The 16,731-nt window shown below is 46.2% G+C and overlaps 1 protein-coding gene across 1 annotated transcript in view; it reads left to right on the top strand.

Annotated features, from left to right (window-relative positions):
• Positions 1-14,560, top strand: part of SF3B2 (splicing factor 3b subunit 2) — a 30,838-nt gene extending 16,278 nt beyond the window's left edge. The window contains exons 12-21 of the mRNA XM_087705301.1: positions 886-1,113; positions 4,564-4,713; positions 4,818-4,907; positions 6,044-6,151; positions 7,485-7,592; positions 8,991-9,133; positions 10,123-10,224; positions 11,339-11,438; positions 12,798-12,983; positions 14,315-14,560. Coding sequence (XP_087561427.1) covers positions 886-1,113; positions 4,564-4,713; positions 4,818-4,907; positions 6,044-6,151; positions 7,485-7,592; positions 8,991-9,133; positions 10,123-10,224; positions 11,339-11,438; positions 12,798-12,983; positions 14,315-14,386 — 1,287 coding nt within the window. The 3' untranslated portion in view covers positions 14,387-14,560. The remainder of the gene's footprint in view (positions 1-885; positions 1,114-4,563; positions 4,714-4,817; positions 4,908-6,043; positions 6,152-7,484; positions 7,593-8,990; positions 9,134-10,122; positions 10,225-11,338; positions 11,439-12,797; positions 12,984-14,314) is intronic.
• The last annotated feature ends 2,171 nt before the right edge of the window (positions 14,561-16,731 follow it).

Here is a 16,731-nt window from a genome sequence, read left to right as displayed (position 1 = left end):
GTGTCTCTTCGCACTTCGACCATCGGGCAGAAGGCATCAAAAGTATAGCCAGCCGAACAAACAGGTTTAAAGATAGTTTCTATCCTTGGGATGTGAGACTTTTAAATACAACCACAACAGTGGTGGGATTCAGCCGGCCCGCACTATTCGGGAGAACCGGTTGTTAACTTTCTAAGCAGTTCGGAGAACGGTTGTTGGAAGAAATCTCCTTTTGTTTTTTTCCACTTTACAGGGCTAATCCTGTAAGGAAGGCAGGAAGGAAACATTCTGGTGTTGTTTCTAGCCTCATCTTCATTGCCCTGCTTACAGAAACTGCCTCTCCGGTTAACCCTTATTACATTTTAACAGCTAAGATGAAACACCCTTCGATGTGAGTGATGTTGAGTTGGCCACACCCACACGGTCACATGACCACCGAGCCCCGCCTACCCGGCTGGTCATTAAGGCAGAGAACTGGTTGTTAAATTATTTGAATCCCACCACTGAATGACAATCACTCCATGCACATACTAGTTTTTCTTTCCTTTTCCTTTCTTTTTTCGTTTCTGTTATAATTTTACACCAATGAGGTTAAAACCAATTTCGTTGTATTCAAGTACAATGACAATAAAGAGTATACTTACTATACTTATACTTACTTACTATGTTATAGGTGAAATTAGGAGAAGAACATTTCATGAATACTGGCTCCTAGTATTGATGTTATTGTATTGTTTCTTTATTTGAGAGAGAGAGACAGAGCTGGAGCCTGGGCTGTCTGTCAGCCCTCAGATGGAGAGTCAACAGACCCCCAGGTCTGGAGGTGGCTGATGAGGATGAGGAGGAACAGAAAAAAAGGAAGAACTTTATTTATTTATTTGTTTTTGGCTTTCTGGTTCCCTGCAGCTGGTGGCCCGCCCCGATGTGGTGGAGATGCACGATGTGACGGCGCAGGACCCCAAGCTGCTAGTCCACTTGAAGGCCACCCGCAACTCGGTCCCTGTGCCCCGCCACTGGTGTTTCAAGCGTAAATATCTCCAGGGGAAGAGAGGCATCGAGAAGCCGCCGTTTGAGCTGCCAGAATTCATTAAGCGCACCGGGATCCAAGAGATGCGGGAAGCCCTGCAGGAAAAGGTGTGGAAGGAAGCTTTGTTGTGTGTGTGTGTGCGCGCACACACACACGCTACATACACATATACACACACAGACACACAGACACACACACACAGTTGTTCCATGACTGCAGCCTTAACGTTTGCATGAAAGGGAGGCTCAGAGGGTGGGAATGCTAAAATCATATCAGCAAATTAAATAAGCAAATAAAAGTATCCACAGGATTGGCAGGACATTTTAGTCCTCAAGCTACGGCCACCCGTTGAGCCCAAAACGTACATTGCTAAGCGAAACATTGGTGAAGTGAGATCTGCCCCGTTTTACCACCTTTCTTGCCGCGGCTGTGAAGTGAATCAGTGCAGTCGCTAAGTTAGTCCCACGGTTGTTAAGTGAACCTGGCTTCCTTGTCAGAAGGTCGCAAAAGGGGATCGCGTGACACAGCGGCCGTCATTAAACACGAACCGGTGGCCAAGCATCTGAATTTTGATCGCCTGACACGGGGGATGCTGCAACGGTCGTAAGTGTGAGAAACGGTCAGAAGTGCTCTTGTCACTTAGATCGGTCCCTAAATGAAGGGTTGTAAGTTGAGGACTAACTGTGTACAAACCAATGACAATTTAGAGTTACCCCCCCCCCACCATTTGTTTAATGACCACTCAGATTTCCCTACAGCACTGGAAAAGCTTCAAATCCAATCTTTATTCGGTCTTAAACCAGCAAGCGCCACAATTAATTAAGATGAAAAGGAAAAATGCAGGTATGCTAGAATACCTGAAAAGGTTGAGAGAGAACACTAGAGCGTAGTGTACAGATTATACAACAGTACTTGGCGGTCGATCAAGGAAATAAGATCAAGCGTGATCCGATAATAACTTCCTGAGATTAAACAAATCAGAACAACCAGGTTATTTAGACAAGAAATGGAAGTAATAATTATTGGCGAAAAGCTGCGCGGAGGGGATAATGGAGAATAACATGTTCCTTCGATTCAATTAGTCCTTCACCCATATCATGATGATTTCGTATGAACGATCCGATATCCCGAAGGTGCTTTTTCAATTTTGGCAACTGGACTTTGGTTTTCCTTGAAGACGTTTTCACTTCTCATCCGTTCTCATCTCATGAACTGAAGAAGCTTCTCGTGTGAAAAGTAAAATGTCTTCAAGTAAGAACAAAGAAAGTCCAGTTACCTTTTGAAAAAAAGCACCTTTGGGACAGCCATGGCCTGGATGACTGAGAATCTCTACAGACTTTATTATCCAACTAGCTGGACACAACGAAACCATGCGATCGGGCAATGCAGGAGAAATCTGGTTCAATCCGTTGGTTCAATAGTGGTCAGTGATTGAAACACAAAAGGGGATATCGCTCCCGCCACCTTGAGTCCGGAAACAGTCCCATAGATGGAAGGCATAGACATGTTGGTGAGGTACCGACATTTAGTACTGTAAGGCCGCTCCTGAGTAAAGGAGTGGAACGTCTGGTAGTTTGGACTGAGGTAACGGAATGTGAGGCAATTGGCAGTTGGAACAGAGCTCTTTTCAGGTGGGGAGGGGGAGTAGAACTCCTTAGCGTCAGAGCATGTTAATTAATGTATAAGAAATAGTAATGATCTGATGGTCATTTTGAAAAATCCTTTCTTAGCAAGCACCTAGAAGCCAAGAGGAACATAACGTGCCAAATTTCATGTTTCCAGGCTTTACGGTTCTGGACATTTTGTGATGCCTGAGTGGTATGACTTTTATATATATATATATATATATATGTTATATTTATGCTGATAAATAAATAAAGGGAGACTAGTATACATCTATTTCAAGCTATTTAGCTCTCATCAGCTAGCCACACCCTTACTGGGAATCGAACCTGTGCTCTATTGCTTCTAAGGCAGATGTGTCAACCATTGAGCTACAGGGCTCGACTCCTTATCAGCGAGGCCAGGGTGAAAGGTATATATTTAAAGTCACAACCCCTGGTATGCCCAAATATGCGAGGAAGGTCACACTTCCACTCTCTGTCTTCGGCTCGTCACAAAAGACCCTCCAGACAGAAACTGCCTCTAAGGCAGATGTGTCAATAGCTTGAAATAGATCTATACTAGTCTCCCTTTATTTATTTATCAGCATAAATATAACAAATATAACAAAAAGGCAACAGAAAAAAAAAATATTGGGTTTCTGTCTGGATGGTCTCTTGTGACGAGCCGAAGACAGAGAGTGGAAGTGTGACCTTCCTCCCATATTTGGGCATACCAGGGGTTGTGACTTTAAAAAATAAAAATAAAAATAAATATATATATATATATATATATATATATATATATATATATATATATATATATATATATATATATATATATATATATATATATATATATATATATATATATATATATATATATATATATATATATATATATATATATACACACACACACACACATACACATACATACATACATACATACATACATAGAGAGAGAGAGAGAGAGAGAGAGATGGTAGGTAGGTAGGTAGATTGATAGATAGATAGATAGATAGATAGATAGATAGATAGATAGATAGATAGATAGATAGATAGAGATAGATAGAGAGAGAGAGAGAGATAGATAGATAGATAGATAGATAGATAGATAGATAGATAGATAGATAGATAGATAGATAGATAGATGGATGATAATAGAGATAGAGAGATGATAGATAGATGAGAGAGAGAGAGAGATAATAAAAATGTGACTTTCTGTTGAAGGACAGGCAGAGAGCCTGGGGAGAAGTCAAGAGAGGAATCAACGTAGAATCATTACAGTCCCACAAACAGTCCATCCTCTCTTGAATTCTGTTAACCCTTTTATCTAACATCAATTTAGTGCTGACGGTTAGAGATAATCCTCAATTTACACCAGTTCATTTAGCGACTATTCAAAGTTACAGCAGCACTGAAAAAAGGGACTGAGGACCATTTATTTCACAGTGACAACCTTTGCAGCATCCCCACAATGATGCAATCAGAACTCAGGTGCTTGGCAACTGGTTCATACTTACGACCGTTGCTGTGTCCCAGAATTCATGCAAAATTACCTTTTGCGACCTTCTGGCAAGTCAATGGGGAAGCCAGTTTCACTTAACAACCGAGGGACTGACTTATCCACCACAGTGATTCACTGAACAGCTGCGGCAAGAAAGGTCATCAAAACGGGGCAAAACTCACTTAACAAACTGCAGTGATTCCCTGAACAAGTGGTTCCAGAAAGGTCATAAAAGAGAGTAAAACTAACTTAACGAATGCCTCGTTTAACAACAGAAATGTTGGGCTTGATTGTGGTCGTAGGTCCGAGGACTACCTATAGTTGACTAGACCCTTGGGCACAGGCATTAGCAATCAATCAGTTTAACTGGAACTGATTCTGTGGTCCTGATTCGGCCCGCTCGACCGTTTTCCATTTGCTAATTTTGCCCTTGTTTTTCTCTCCAGGAAGAACAAAAAACCATGAAATCCAAAATGCGGGAGAAAGTCCGGCCGAAGATGGGCAAAATCGACATCGATTACCAGAAACTGCACGACGCCTTCTTCAAGTGGCAGACGAAGCCAAAACTGACCATTCACGGCGATTTGTACTACGAGGTAACGAAGCCGACCCTCTCCCCCCAACCAGACAGGAGTGAGTGAGGCTAGTGGGGCATCTCCCTTGACAAGTCCTTCCCCCTTTCCTCCTCTTCCTCCCCCAGGGCAAAGAGTTTGAGACGCGCCTGAAGGAGAAGAAGCCCGGAGATCTTTCGGACGAGCTACGCATCGCCCTAGGGATGCCCGTCGGGCCGGTAAGTCGTCGGGAGACTGCTAATACCCACTGATTGCCGGCTGCCTGCAATTTGGCAGTTCGAGTCCCACCAGGCTCAAGGTTGATTCAGCCTTCTGTTCTTCCGAGGTTGATAAAACGAGGACCCAGATTGTTGGGAACAAATATGCTGATTATGTAAATCGCTTAGAGAGGGCTGTGAAGCACTGTGAAGCGGGATATAAGCTATTGCTAACACCTACGAGAACAGCGGTGGCCTCCGAGCTGAGCCTTGGGAGATGGAGCAAGGGAGAATCTCATCAGATGCTTCCTTCTTTTCTTTTTTTTTCTTCAAAAGCCAACCTGCCAAAGGAGGGTTATTTTATCCAAATGGGTGTGTGGAGCTTTCTTGGAATTGCTGAAAAGACTGTGTTGTAGACAACAGATAGACGGTGTCATATCCCTCCCCTTCTGTTGAGAGAGGGCTGTTCCATTTGGGCATCGATGGCCTCTTCGACCCCTCTTTCAAACCAGGGGTCCTCTCTTTCCAGAATGTGGACTTTGCTGTCTTCAAAAGATGGTCTGCGGAATCTTATCCTGTTGGGTTTGTTCTCCTATGTTGTGCCATGCTTTTGTGAAGTGGCTGTTTTGTTTCTCCACCAATCTCCTGCCTACAACGCAGTCCTTTCAGCCCTTCCAAGAAGGCTGGAATTTGCACCACTCAGGTGAACCTGAGGACAGAGATAAAAACCTCCAAGTGGCCTCAACGACCCTCTAAAAAGGATGCAAATGACCAGCTGCCTGCAAGGAGGATCAATCCTTCTCTTCCCCACCATCCAGAGCAGAAGAAGCTTCTTGGAGGAGAAGTGAACGGTCTTTAAAGAAGACACAAATAAACCTCCAAGTGGCCTCAACGACCCTCTAAAAAGGATGCAAATGACCAGCTGTCTGCAAGGAATATAAATCCTTCCCTTCCCCACCATCCAGTCAGACCTGATGAAGCTTCTTGCATGGGAAGCGAAACCTCTTCAAAGAAAAAAAAAACTAGGGCCTGGATGACTGAGGAGCTCCATAGATATTTAGGATGGGATGGTTTGCACAGAAGTCAGGCGAGGAGGCGAGTGCGAAGGCTTCCGTCACTAATTGTCTTTCTTTCCTTCTTCTTCTTGTGTCTCCAAGAACGCCCACAAAGTCCCCCCTCCGTGGCTGATCGCCATGCAGCGCTACGGCCCGCCGCCTTCCTACCCCAACCTGAAAATCCCGGGTTTGAATTCTCCCATCCCAGAGGTGAGTCGGCCTTCTAGCATGCTCAGAGGGCTCTTTGCCGACCGTGGAGGGTCACAGCCCGCCTTGCAATCTGCAAACCCAAGAAAAGTTTTGGGAGCCTGTTAGCTCAACGGTCAGCTGCCAGACCCCCCACCGGCTTGCTGAATCGTACAAAGAATTGTCAGAAAGGAAAATTAATGTAAGAATCACGAATCAAAAGCAAATATATCTCTCCCTGGATGATTCAAGGACCAGAGGTTTTGTCCCTGGTCCTGAAACATTCCAAGTTTTCGGATTTGTGCTGGATCCCATCTTCAGAGAATCAGACATCATTAGGAAACTTTGCAACTTCTGTATAGCAGAGTATTGTTCTGGCCTAGGCTTCCCCAGCAGCACGAAGCTGAGTCCTCATCCCGATAAACCCCTTTTTATTTAATTCACAGTGAATTCCTCTCCAGCAAAGTCTTTCCTCTCCCATAGTCTTTCAAGAGAGTTCCCAATTACCAGCCTTGATCAGGCTTGGAGAGTGGCCAGGCCGATATCTTTCAGACGCCGCAATACTTGGCAAGAAGGCAGGAATGAACGAATGGTCTCCTGCAAACTCCACTCCCCTTTTGCTCCTCTTTTTATTTTTTTATTTTATTTTTTATTTTATTTCCTCTGGGAGGGGCCATTCGTCGTCCACCTGTGGCCTTATTCCCACGTCGACCCCTGTTCAGAGGCAAAGCAAGGGAAGGGGAATTCTGGGAAATGGAGGTGTTCTGACCGAGGCTTCCCAAGAGCTTGTCCCAACAAAAAACCCTTTTATTAATTGACTGTGAATTCTGCTCATTCACATCCAGCAAAGACTTTCGAGGGAGGATTTATGGTCACAGACCTTATCTGGCTTGGAGATCTGCAGAACTTGGCCAGGATTCTCGGAGAGTCACGAACCAATTAAGCGAACTAATGGTCTCCTGCAAACTCCACTCCCCTGTCGCTCCTCTTTTATTTCCTCTGGGAGGGGCCATTCATTGTCTACCTGTGGCCTTACTCCCAAGTCGCCCCTTGTTCCATAGCCGTTCCCTTCGTCTGGCCACTCTGTGCATGCGCACACTGGGAACAGGCTCCAGCTGTTCCTCTGCCTCACTGATCTCCGACTCCGAAGGCAGCTGATAACTGTCAGACGGCCCTGGCCCCCTTTCTGCCTCCGACACAGAGCCGCCCTCAGAGCCTTCCCCAGACTCCAGGACTGGCCCAGGTTCCTCCCCAACCCTCCTCACTCTCTGAATCAACTTCCAGTTCAACGGGCAGGCCACACGGGTAATTTTAGCAGCTGCCAAAGCACTGACACTATCCCTTATTTTTCCTATAGGGCTGCTCCTTTGGATACCACGCCGGGGGCTGGGGTAAGCCTCCTGTGGACGAGACAGGGAAGCCCCTGTACGGAGATGTCTTTGGGACGAATGCTGGTGAATTCCAGGTATGTCTTTACAGCAATATTTCCCCACCTTGGCAGTTGCAAGATGGACGGACTTCAATTCCCAGAATTCCCCAGCCATCTTTCCCATCACCTTGTTGGTAGTTTGCAGAATGTTACAAGTCAGGAATATATCTGTCCAGTCTTCTTTTTCACAGGGGTGTGTCCAACCTTAGCAGCTTTTCAAGACCTGTGGACCTCAACTGGCTGGGGAATTCTGGGAGTTGAAGTCTCCGGGTCTTGAGCGCTGCCAAGGTTTGGATGCTCCTGTTTTGCCTGTAAACAGGAAGCAAGCAAGGCGGCGAAGGAAGGATCAATATATCCCTTGAACAAAGATAGAAACAAATCAGGTGCTATAGAGAAATCTGCCCAATTCCCTTTTTTTCCTTCAATAAATTGAAGACTTCTTTGCTTTTCCATTGGAAGCTGCTCTTAAAGAGTTTCACAGCTCAAGCCTTCTGCGTTGCACTTTTTAAAATTGTACAAATTGACTGCTGCCCAGCTTGTAGCTGTTAAGGGATTGGCAGCCATGCTTCCTTCCTCTCTCCTCCCTCCCTCCCTCCATCCATTTATCCATCCAACCAACCCTGTGTCCTTTTTCCCTTCCCTTCTGCGCCTTCCTCCCTCCCTCTATCCATCCATCCATCCATCCATTTATCCATCAACCAACCCTCCCTCCTCCTTCCCTTCTGCTCCTTCCTTCTCTCCCTCCCTCCCTCCATCCATTTATCCATCCAACCAACCCTGTGTCCTCCTTCCCTTCCCTTCTGCTCCTCCCTCCCTCCATCCATCCATCCATCCATTTATCCATCCAACCAACCCTCCCTCCTCTTTCCCTCCCTCCCTCCATTTATCCATCCAACCAACCAACCCTCTCTCCTCCTTCCCTTCCCTTCTGCTCCCTCCCTCCCTCCCTCCCTCCATCCATCCATTTATCTGTCCAACCAACCAACCCTCCCTCTTCCTTCCCTTCTGTTCCTTCCTTCTCTCCATCCCTCCCTCCATCCATCCATTTATCCATCCAACCAACCCTCCCTCCTCTTCTGCTCCTTCCTTCTCTCCCTCCCTCCCTCCATCCATTTATCCATCCAACCAACCCTGTGTCCTCCTTCCCTTCCCTTCTGCTCTCTCCCTCCCTCCCTCCTTCCCTCCATCCATCCATCCATTTATCTGTCCAACCAACCAACCCTCCCTCCTCCTTCCCTTCTGTTCCTTCCTTCTCTCCATCCCTCCCTCCATCCCTCCATTTATCCATCCATCCAACCAACCCTCCCTCCTCCTTCCCTTCTGCTCCTTCCTCCCTCCCTCCCTCCATTTATCTGCCCAACCAACCCTCCCTCCTCCTTCCCTTCCTTCTCTCCCTCCCTCCTGCCTATCGTTCTTCCTCCCGCCCTCCCTTAGGCTAAGACTGAAGAAGAAGAGATAGACCGCACCCCTTGGGGGGAACTGGAGCCGTCTGATGAAGAATCCTCGGAGGAGGAGGAAGACGAGGACAGCGACGAAGAGAAGCCGGATGAGACAGGCTTCATCACCCCTGCGGATAGGTCAGGCTCTGTCTGTAGTTGGGTATGTGTGGGGGGGGGGGAGGGATTTCCAAATAGTGGGAGATGTGATGACAAAAGCATTCCAATCTCCATGGGAAGCTCAAAATCAGGACAGTCCCTAGGAAGCAAATGTTGGGAGTGGGATTAGCCACTCATCGAGGAGCTGGACAAGAACTGGCGGCCTCCCTCCCCCCCCCCCCATTTTCACTGAATTGCTGGTCAGTTGAGCTTCAGAATAGCCATTTTGCAAGGAGCCCTGGAGGTCTTCTCCTCTAACCCCCTGCTCAAGGCAGGAAACCTTATACCAGGGATGGGGAACCTTTTTGGCACCAAGGGCCCAAACCAGAACATGCACGCATGTCTATGCGCTGGGGTGTTGACCAGCTGGTCTTCGGATTTCTGGCACACGTATGCCAGCTGGTTTGCCCGTGCGCCAGAGCACCAGAAATCCGAAGACCAGCTGGCCGGCATGCACATGCCATTTTTCAAGCCGTTTTCGGGCTGTTTTTCAGGTCAATTTTCGGGCCATTTTTCAGGCTGTTTTGGGGGCATTTTCCGTTCTGTTTACAGGCCATTTTCTGGACCATTTTTGGGCCGTTTTCAGGCCATTTTTCAACCCGTCTTCATGCCGTTTTTCATGCCGTTTTTTGAGCTGTTTTGGGGGGCTGTTTTCAGACCATTTTTCATGCCATTTTTCAACCCGTTTTCAGGCTATTTTTCAGACCATTTTTCAACCCATTTTCAGGCTGTTTTTCGGGCCATTTTCAGATCATTTTTCAACCCGCTTTAGACTGTTTTTCCGGCCATTTTTTTAGAGGTTTTCAGGCTTTTTTGGGAGGGGGGGCGTTTTCACGCTATTTTTCAGATCGTTCTTCGACCCGTTTTCAGGCTATTTTTCAGGCCATTTTCGACCCGTTTTTCTAGCCTCTTGGCTGACCCCAGTTAATTTCGTCCCGGTTCTGACTCAGTTTCTCCTCTTCCTCCTCCAGCGGCCTAATCACACCAGGGGGCTTCTCTTCGGTGCCCGCTGGCATGGAGACCCCAGAGCTGATCGAGCTGCGTAAGAAGAAGATCGAGGAAGCCATGGATGGGTAAATTGTCTTTCGATTCCGTTTTCCACTCTCTTCACATCCCTTCTCCCCTCTCGGGTGGGGTGGGGGTGGGGAGCTCGGTAACAACAAGACAAGCCCAAAAGACACAACACTAGAGGGAAGAGCAGTGGGGAGGGTACAGGAAAACTGAAGGGCCATTTTTCCCCTAACAATATGGTTGGTTGGTTCATTCATTCATTATTAGTTGGTTTATTTATTCATTTCATTCATGGTTAGTTGGTTTATTCATTCATTCAAGGTTGGTTGGTTGGTAGTTGGTGGTTGATTCCTTCCTTCCTTCCTTCCTTCCTTCCTTCCTTCCTTCCTTCCTTCCTTCCTTCCTTCCTTCATTCATTCATTCATTCATTCATGGTTAGTTGGTTGATTCATTCATTAATTGTTAGTTGGTTGATTCATTCATTCATTCATGGTTGGTTGGTTTATTTATTCATTCATTCATGGTTGGTTGGTGGTTGATTCATTCATTCATTCCTTCATTCATTCATGGTTAGTTGGTTTATTCATTCATTCAAGGTTGGTTGGTTCATTCATTCATTGTTAGTTGGCTTATTTATTCATTCATGGTTGGTTGGTTGGTTCATTCGTCGGTTGGTTGGTTGGTTGGTTGGTTTATTCATTCATGGTGGGTTGGTTCTTCCGTTCATTCATGGTTGGATGGTTGGTTTATCATTCATTCATTCATTGTTAGTTGGTTCATTCATTCATTCATGGTGGGTTGGTTGATTCATTCATTCAAGGTTGGTTGGTTCATTCATTCATTGTTAGTTGGCTTATTTATTTATTCATTCATGGTTGGTTCATTCATTCATTGTTAGTTGGCTTATTTATTTATTCATTCATGGTTGGTTGGTTGATTCATTCATTCATTGATTGGTTTGTTTATTTATTCATTCATTCATGGTTGGTTGGTTGATTCATTCATTCATTGATTGGTTGGTTTATTTAGTTATTCATTCATGGTGGGTTGGTTCTTCCGTTCATTCATGGTTGTTTGTTTGGTTGATCATTCATTCATTCATTGTTAGTTGGTTGGTTTATTTATTCATTTATTTCTTCCTGCTTTCTCCTACCTGCCTGTTCTCTGCCCCCATAGAAGCGAGACGCCCCAACTATTCACGGTTCTGCCAGAGAAGCGGATGCCAACGGTTGGGGGTGCCATGATGGGATCCACACACATCTACGACATGGCCACGGTAAGGATTGGGTCGGTCTCTCTTTTTTGCTTGAGATGGGCTTTTTACAGATAGTCCTCGACTTACGACCTCAACGGAGCCCAGTTGCCAAGTGAGGAATTTGTTGACTTTTGCCCCATTTTATGACTTTCCATGCCCCATTGGGGAAATGCATCACTGCAGTTGCTAAATGAGTAACACGGTTGTTAAGTAAACTGGGCTTCCCACATCGATTTTGCTTGTCAGTGGGTCGCAAGACTTGATCGCGTGACTCCCGGGTCACTGTGGCCGTCATAAATGTGAGCCAGTTGCCAAGCATCCGAATGTAAACCACATGTCCATGAGGATGCTGCAACGGTCGTAAGTCCGAATTACAGTCCTAAGTCGCTATTTTTCCTGTGCCGCTGTAACTTTGAACGGCCACTAAACGAAATTGTTGTGAGTCAAGGACTACCTGTTGAAATCTACCCACCTTCAAGCTGCCACGTTTGAGAAACACTGCAATGCAAACGTCAATCACAAACCCCTCCGTTTCATTCTCCTTTAACAAACTTTGCTTGTTAAACCAACCAAGTGCTTATGATTTTTGACACTGCTCACAAACATTGTGTCCTCTGGAGTGAAGGCGCCAGAGTGTTGTTGGCAGTGCCCGGCAGCTACAGATCTGCCCTTAAACTGTCCAGCAGTCCATCGTAGCTTAAAGAGCTCTTACGTTCTGACCTAGTCTTCCTCCCCAGCAGCACGAAGCCGAGTCCTCATCACAATAACCCCCTTTTATTAATTGATTGTGAATTCCTCTCATTCACATCCAGCAAAGTCTTTCAAAGGAGGATTTACGGTCACAGACCTTCTCTGACTTGGAGAGCTGCCAGGCCGATCTCTGCAAAGCTTGGCCAGGAGCCTCGGAGAGTCACGAACCAATGAAGCGAACTAATTGTCTCTCCTGCAAACTCCACTCCCCTTTTGCTCCTCTTTTATTTCCTCTGGGAGGGGCCGTTCACCGTCCACCTTTGGCCTTCCTCCCAAGTCGACCCTTGTTCTTTAGCTGTTCCCTTCGTCTGGCAGCTCTGCGCATGCGCACACTAGGAACAGACTCCAGCTGTTCTTCTGCCTCACTGATATCTGACTCCGAAGGCAGCTGATAACTGGCATACGGCCCTGGCTCCCTCTCTGCCTCCGACACAGAGCCCTCACCAGAGCCTTCCCCAGACTCCAGGACTGGCTCAGGTTCCTCCCCAACCCTCCTCAATGTCTGAGTCTGCTGCCAGCTGTACTGGCCTCTAGCAGGTCACAACATCTTAATAGGATGGACCGGGCTTCTATCTTCATCCCTAATTTGTCTCCCCGGCTCCCTGCCCGGCTCCTTTTTCTCCCCCGCAGGTCATGAGCCGCAAGGGGCCAGTCCCTGAAATCCAAGGGGTGGAGGTGGCCCTGGCGCCCGAGGAATTGGAGCTCGATCCCATGGCCATGACCCAGAAGTACGAGGAGCACGTGAGAGAGCAGCAGGCCCAAGTGGAGAAGGAGGACTTCAGCGACATGGTGGCCGAGCACGCGGCCAAACAGAAGGTGAGAGGCGCCTACAGTCCCTCAAAATGGTTTGACTCCCCCCCCTAAAATCAAACAAAGGGAAAAGACCCAACAGTTTTGTTACCGGGGCAGGAAGCAACGGGTGGAAACTAATGGAGGAGAGAAGCAATTTAGAATTAAGGAGAAATTTCCTGACGGTGAGAACAATTAGCCAGTGGAACTGCTTGCCACCAGAAGTTGTGGTTCCACCTCACGGGAGGTTTTTAAGAAGAGATTGGACTACCATTTGACCGGGATAGTATAAGGCTCCTTCCATAAGCAAGGGGGTTGGACGGGAAGATCTCGGAGGTCCCTTGCAGCCCTAGGATTCTGTGTTCTAATAGCTATGAGCTGTGGTGGCGCAGTGGTTAAGAGTGTAGTACTGTTGGCTACTTCTGCCTGCCTGCTACTTGGCAGTTCGAGTCTCGCCAGGCTCAAGGTTGGCTCAGCGTTCTGTCCTTCCGAGATCAGTAAAATGAGGACCCAGATTGTTGGGGGCAAGAGGCTGACTCTGCAAACTGCTTAGAAGAGGCTGTAAAAGCACTGCAAAGTGGCGTGCTATTCCTATTTTCCTTTCTTCCCTCCTCCCTTCCTTCCCTCCCTCTTTCCATCCCATCCTTCCTTCCTCCTCCTTCCCTCCCTCCTTCCTTCCCTCCCTCCTTCCTTCCTTTCCTCCCTCTTTCCCTCCCTCCTTCCTTTCACCCCCTTGCTCCCTCCCTTCCCTCCTTCCTTCCTTTCCACCCTTCCCTCCCTCCTTCCTTCCCTCCCTCTCTCCTTCCTTTCCTCCCTCTTTCCCTCCCTCCTTCCCTTCTCCCCTCCCTCCTTCCTTCCTTCCTTCCCTCCCTCCCTTCCCTCCCTGCCTCCTTCCTTCCTTCCCTCCCTCCCTCCTTCCTTCCCTCCCTCCTTCCCTTCCCTCCCTCTCTCCTCCTTTCCTCCCTCTTTCCCTCCCTCCCTCCTTCCTTTCTCCCCTCCCTCCTTCCCTCTCTCCCTCCCTCCCTTCCCCCTGCTTCCTTTCTTCCTTCCCTCCCTCCCTCCTTCCTTCCCTCCCTCCTACCCTCCTTCCCTCTCTCCTTCCCTCCTTTCTTCCCTCCCTCCCTCCCCCCCTGCTTCCTTTCTTCCTTCCCTCCCTCTCCCCCTCCCTCCTTCCTTTCTTCCCTCCCTCTCCCCCTCCCTCCTTCCTTCCTTCCCTCCCTCCTTCCCAATAGTTAGAATGCAGTATTAATTGAAGGCAATTGGGAAATCCCCAATCATGGACCACAGAAGGAAACCTGGAGTCGCCGTCTATTAAGCTGTCATAAACACATATATTTTGCATTTATTTTTTCCTGTAGCAAAAGAAGCGGAAAGCGCAGCCTCAGGACAGCCGATCCGGAGCCAAGAAGTACAAAGAATTCAAGTTCTGAAATCCCCCCCCTTCTTTTTCCCCTTGTTTTTTTTTTAAACACCACCTCCGTCTCCTCGCCTTCTCTACCCCAAAATCTCCCCTCTGTTGTTGTATTTTTTTGTTTGTTTTTTTGCATCTTTGTGGTTGGAATTCCGAAACGGATCATTTTGTAAATAAAGTCAGAGATTCTGGAGATCTTGTTCTCTCCCCACTTTCTGAGTGGGTGTTAAAATGAAAAAATATTCCTTTTCTCAACCTGGTGAACTTTTAAAAAGAGTGGACTTCAACTCCAAGAATTTTCCAGCCAACAGGCCGGCTGGGGAATCCTGGGAGTCGTAGTCCATCTCTTAAAGCATATTGACAGGGAATTCTGGGAGTTAAAGTCTCTTATATTAAAGCATATTGACTGGGGAATTCTGGGAGTTAAAGTCTCTTATATTAAAGCATGCTGGCTGGGGAATTCTGGGAGTTGAAGTCTCTCATCTTAAAGCATATTGACTAGGGAATTCTGGGAGTTGAAGTCTCATCTTAATGCATGCTGGCTGGAGAATTCTGGGAGTTGAAGTCTCTCATCTTAAAGCATATTGACTAGGGAATTCTGGGAGTTGAAGTCTCTTATCTTAAAGCATATTGACTAGGGAATTCTGGGAGTTGAAGCCTCTTATCTTAAAGCATATTGATTGGAGAATTCTGGGAGTCGAAGTCCAGCTCTCTTAACAGTTGACCAGGTTGAGAAATACTAGTTTTCAATTAAGTGCAACCCCAGCACGATTTCACAAGCAAATTCAAGGAGTTTTCTTTGCAAAAATATATATATATACAAAAAAATCATTTACCGTTGTCTTCAGGGATTTTCTCTCATACAGTATCCCCACTTTAACCCCTGGGCTTGTTTCCCGGGACCGCCTCTGCTCTCACCGGCCTCAACCCCTCCTTATATTTTTTTGCAGATCAGCTTAAACTGGCCATTAGGCATTTCCTTTAGGGAGGGGGGCATCCCATTTCCTTACTCCCCTTTTCGCAACCGTCCTGGTAAATGTCGCAGAAAGAAAGGCTATCTGTTGGGATTAAATACAGGATAGCTCAGGGGTAGTCAACCTTTTTATACCTATCGCCCACTTTTGTATCTCTGTTAGTAGTAAAGTTTTCTAACCGCCCACCAGTTCCACAGTAATGGTGATTTATAAAGTAGGGAAGTAACTTTACTTTATAAAATTTTATAAAGCAGAGTTACAGCAAACCCCTACCGCCCACCATGAAAGCTGGAACGCCCACTAGTGGGCGGTAGGGAGCAGGTTGCTAGCTGAGATGGAGGTGACAGTATTCCAGCCGAGCTATTCAAAATCTTAAAAGGTGATAGAGTAAAAAGGGCTACGCTCAATTTGCCAGCCAATTTGGAAAACTCAACCGTGGCCACAGGATTGGAAAAGTTTTCATTCCGATTCCAAAGAAGGGCAATGCGAAATAATGTTCAAATTACTGCACTGTTGCACTTATGCTAGTAAAGTTATGCTCAAAATCCTACAAGCTAGGCTCCAGGAGTATGTGGATCGAGAACTACCAAAAGTACAGGCAGAATTTCTTTTATTATTATTATTTTTATTAACAAACATGTAAAATACACACACACAAAACCTAGACGTACACCACATTTACACAATACAGTACGAACAGGAGCTTCCTGTTCTTTCTAATAGCAATTATCAATCGATACCGCTCACCTTATATTATTTCCCCTCCTATTGTATTTCATTTGGATTTCACCATTCTTAACCCTCTTATTTTACTCATGACTATTATTTTTTGAGTTTTGTTACATTCCTTCATTGATTCTTATTTCTTTCCTCCATCCACCTATATACCATTTATCCCATATCTGGTAGAATTCTGATTCTTCTTTTCCCTGGATTTCTTTAGTTAGTTTGTCCATTTCAGCACAATTCATAACCTTTCTCATTATTTCATCTTTGCTTGGAATTAATTTGTTTTTCCATTTCTGGGCAAAGGCAATCCTTGCCGCCGTAATTATATGTAGTATTAAATACTGGATTTCTTTTTTGTATTTCGGTAGACATTATTCCTAATAAAAAAACTTCAGGTAGTACAGGCAAAATTTCGAAGAGGCAGAGGAACTAGAGATCAAATTGCCAGCATATGCTGGATCACAGAGAAAGCTAGGGAGTTCCAGAAAAACATCAACTTCTGCTTCATTGACTATGCTAAAGCCTTTGATTGTGTGGCTCACAACAAATTGTGGCAAGTTTTTTAAAGAGGCGAGAGTACCAGGCCAACGTATTTGTCTCTTGAGAAACCTATTTGAGAACTGGACACGGAACCACTGATTGGTTCAAAATTGGGAAAGGT

The sequence above is a fragment of the Thamnophis sirtalis genome, unplaced genomic scaffold, assembly GCF_051295495.1.
Source record: "Thamnophis sirtalis isolate CommonGarterSnake01/CBP01778 unplaced genomic scaffold, rThaSir2_p1.2 scaffold_2, whole genome shotgun sequence".
In the NCBI taxonomy this organism is placed as follows: domain Eukaryota; kingdom Metazoa; phylum Chordata; class Lepidosauria; order Squamata; family Natricidae; genus Thamnophis; species Thamnophis sirtalis.
The sequence above is the reverse complement of the archived record's forward strand: the minus strand, read 5'-3'. Positions and strand labels throughout refer to the sequence as shown.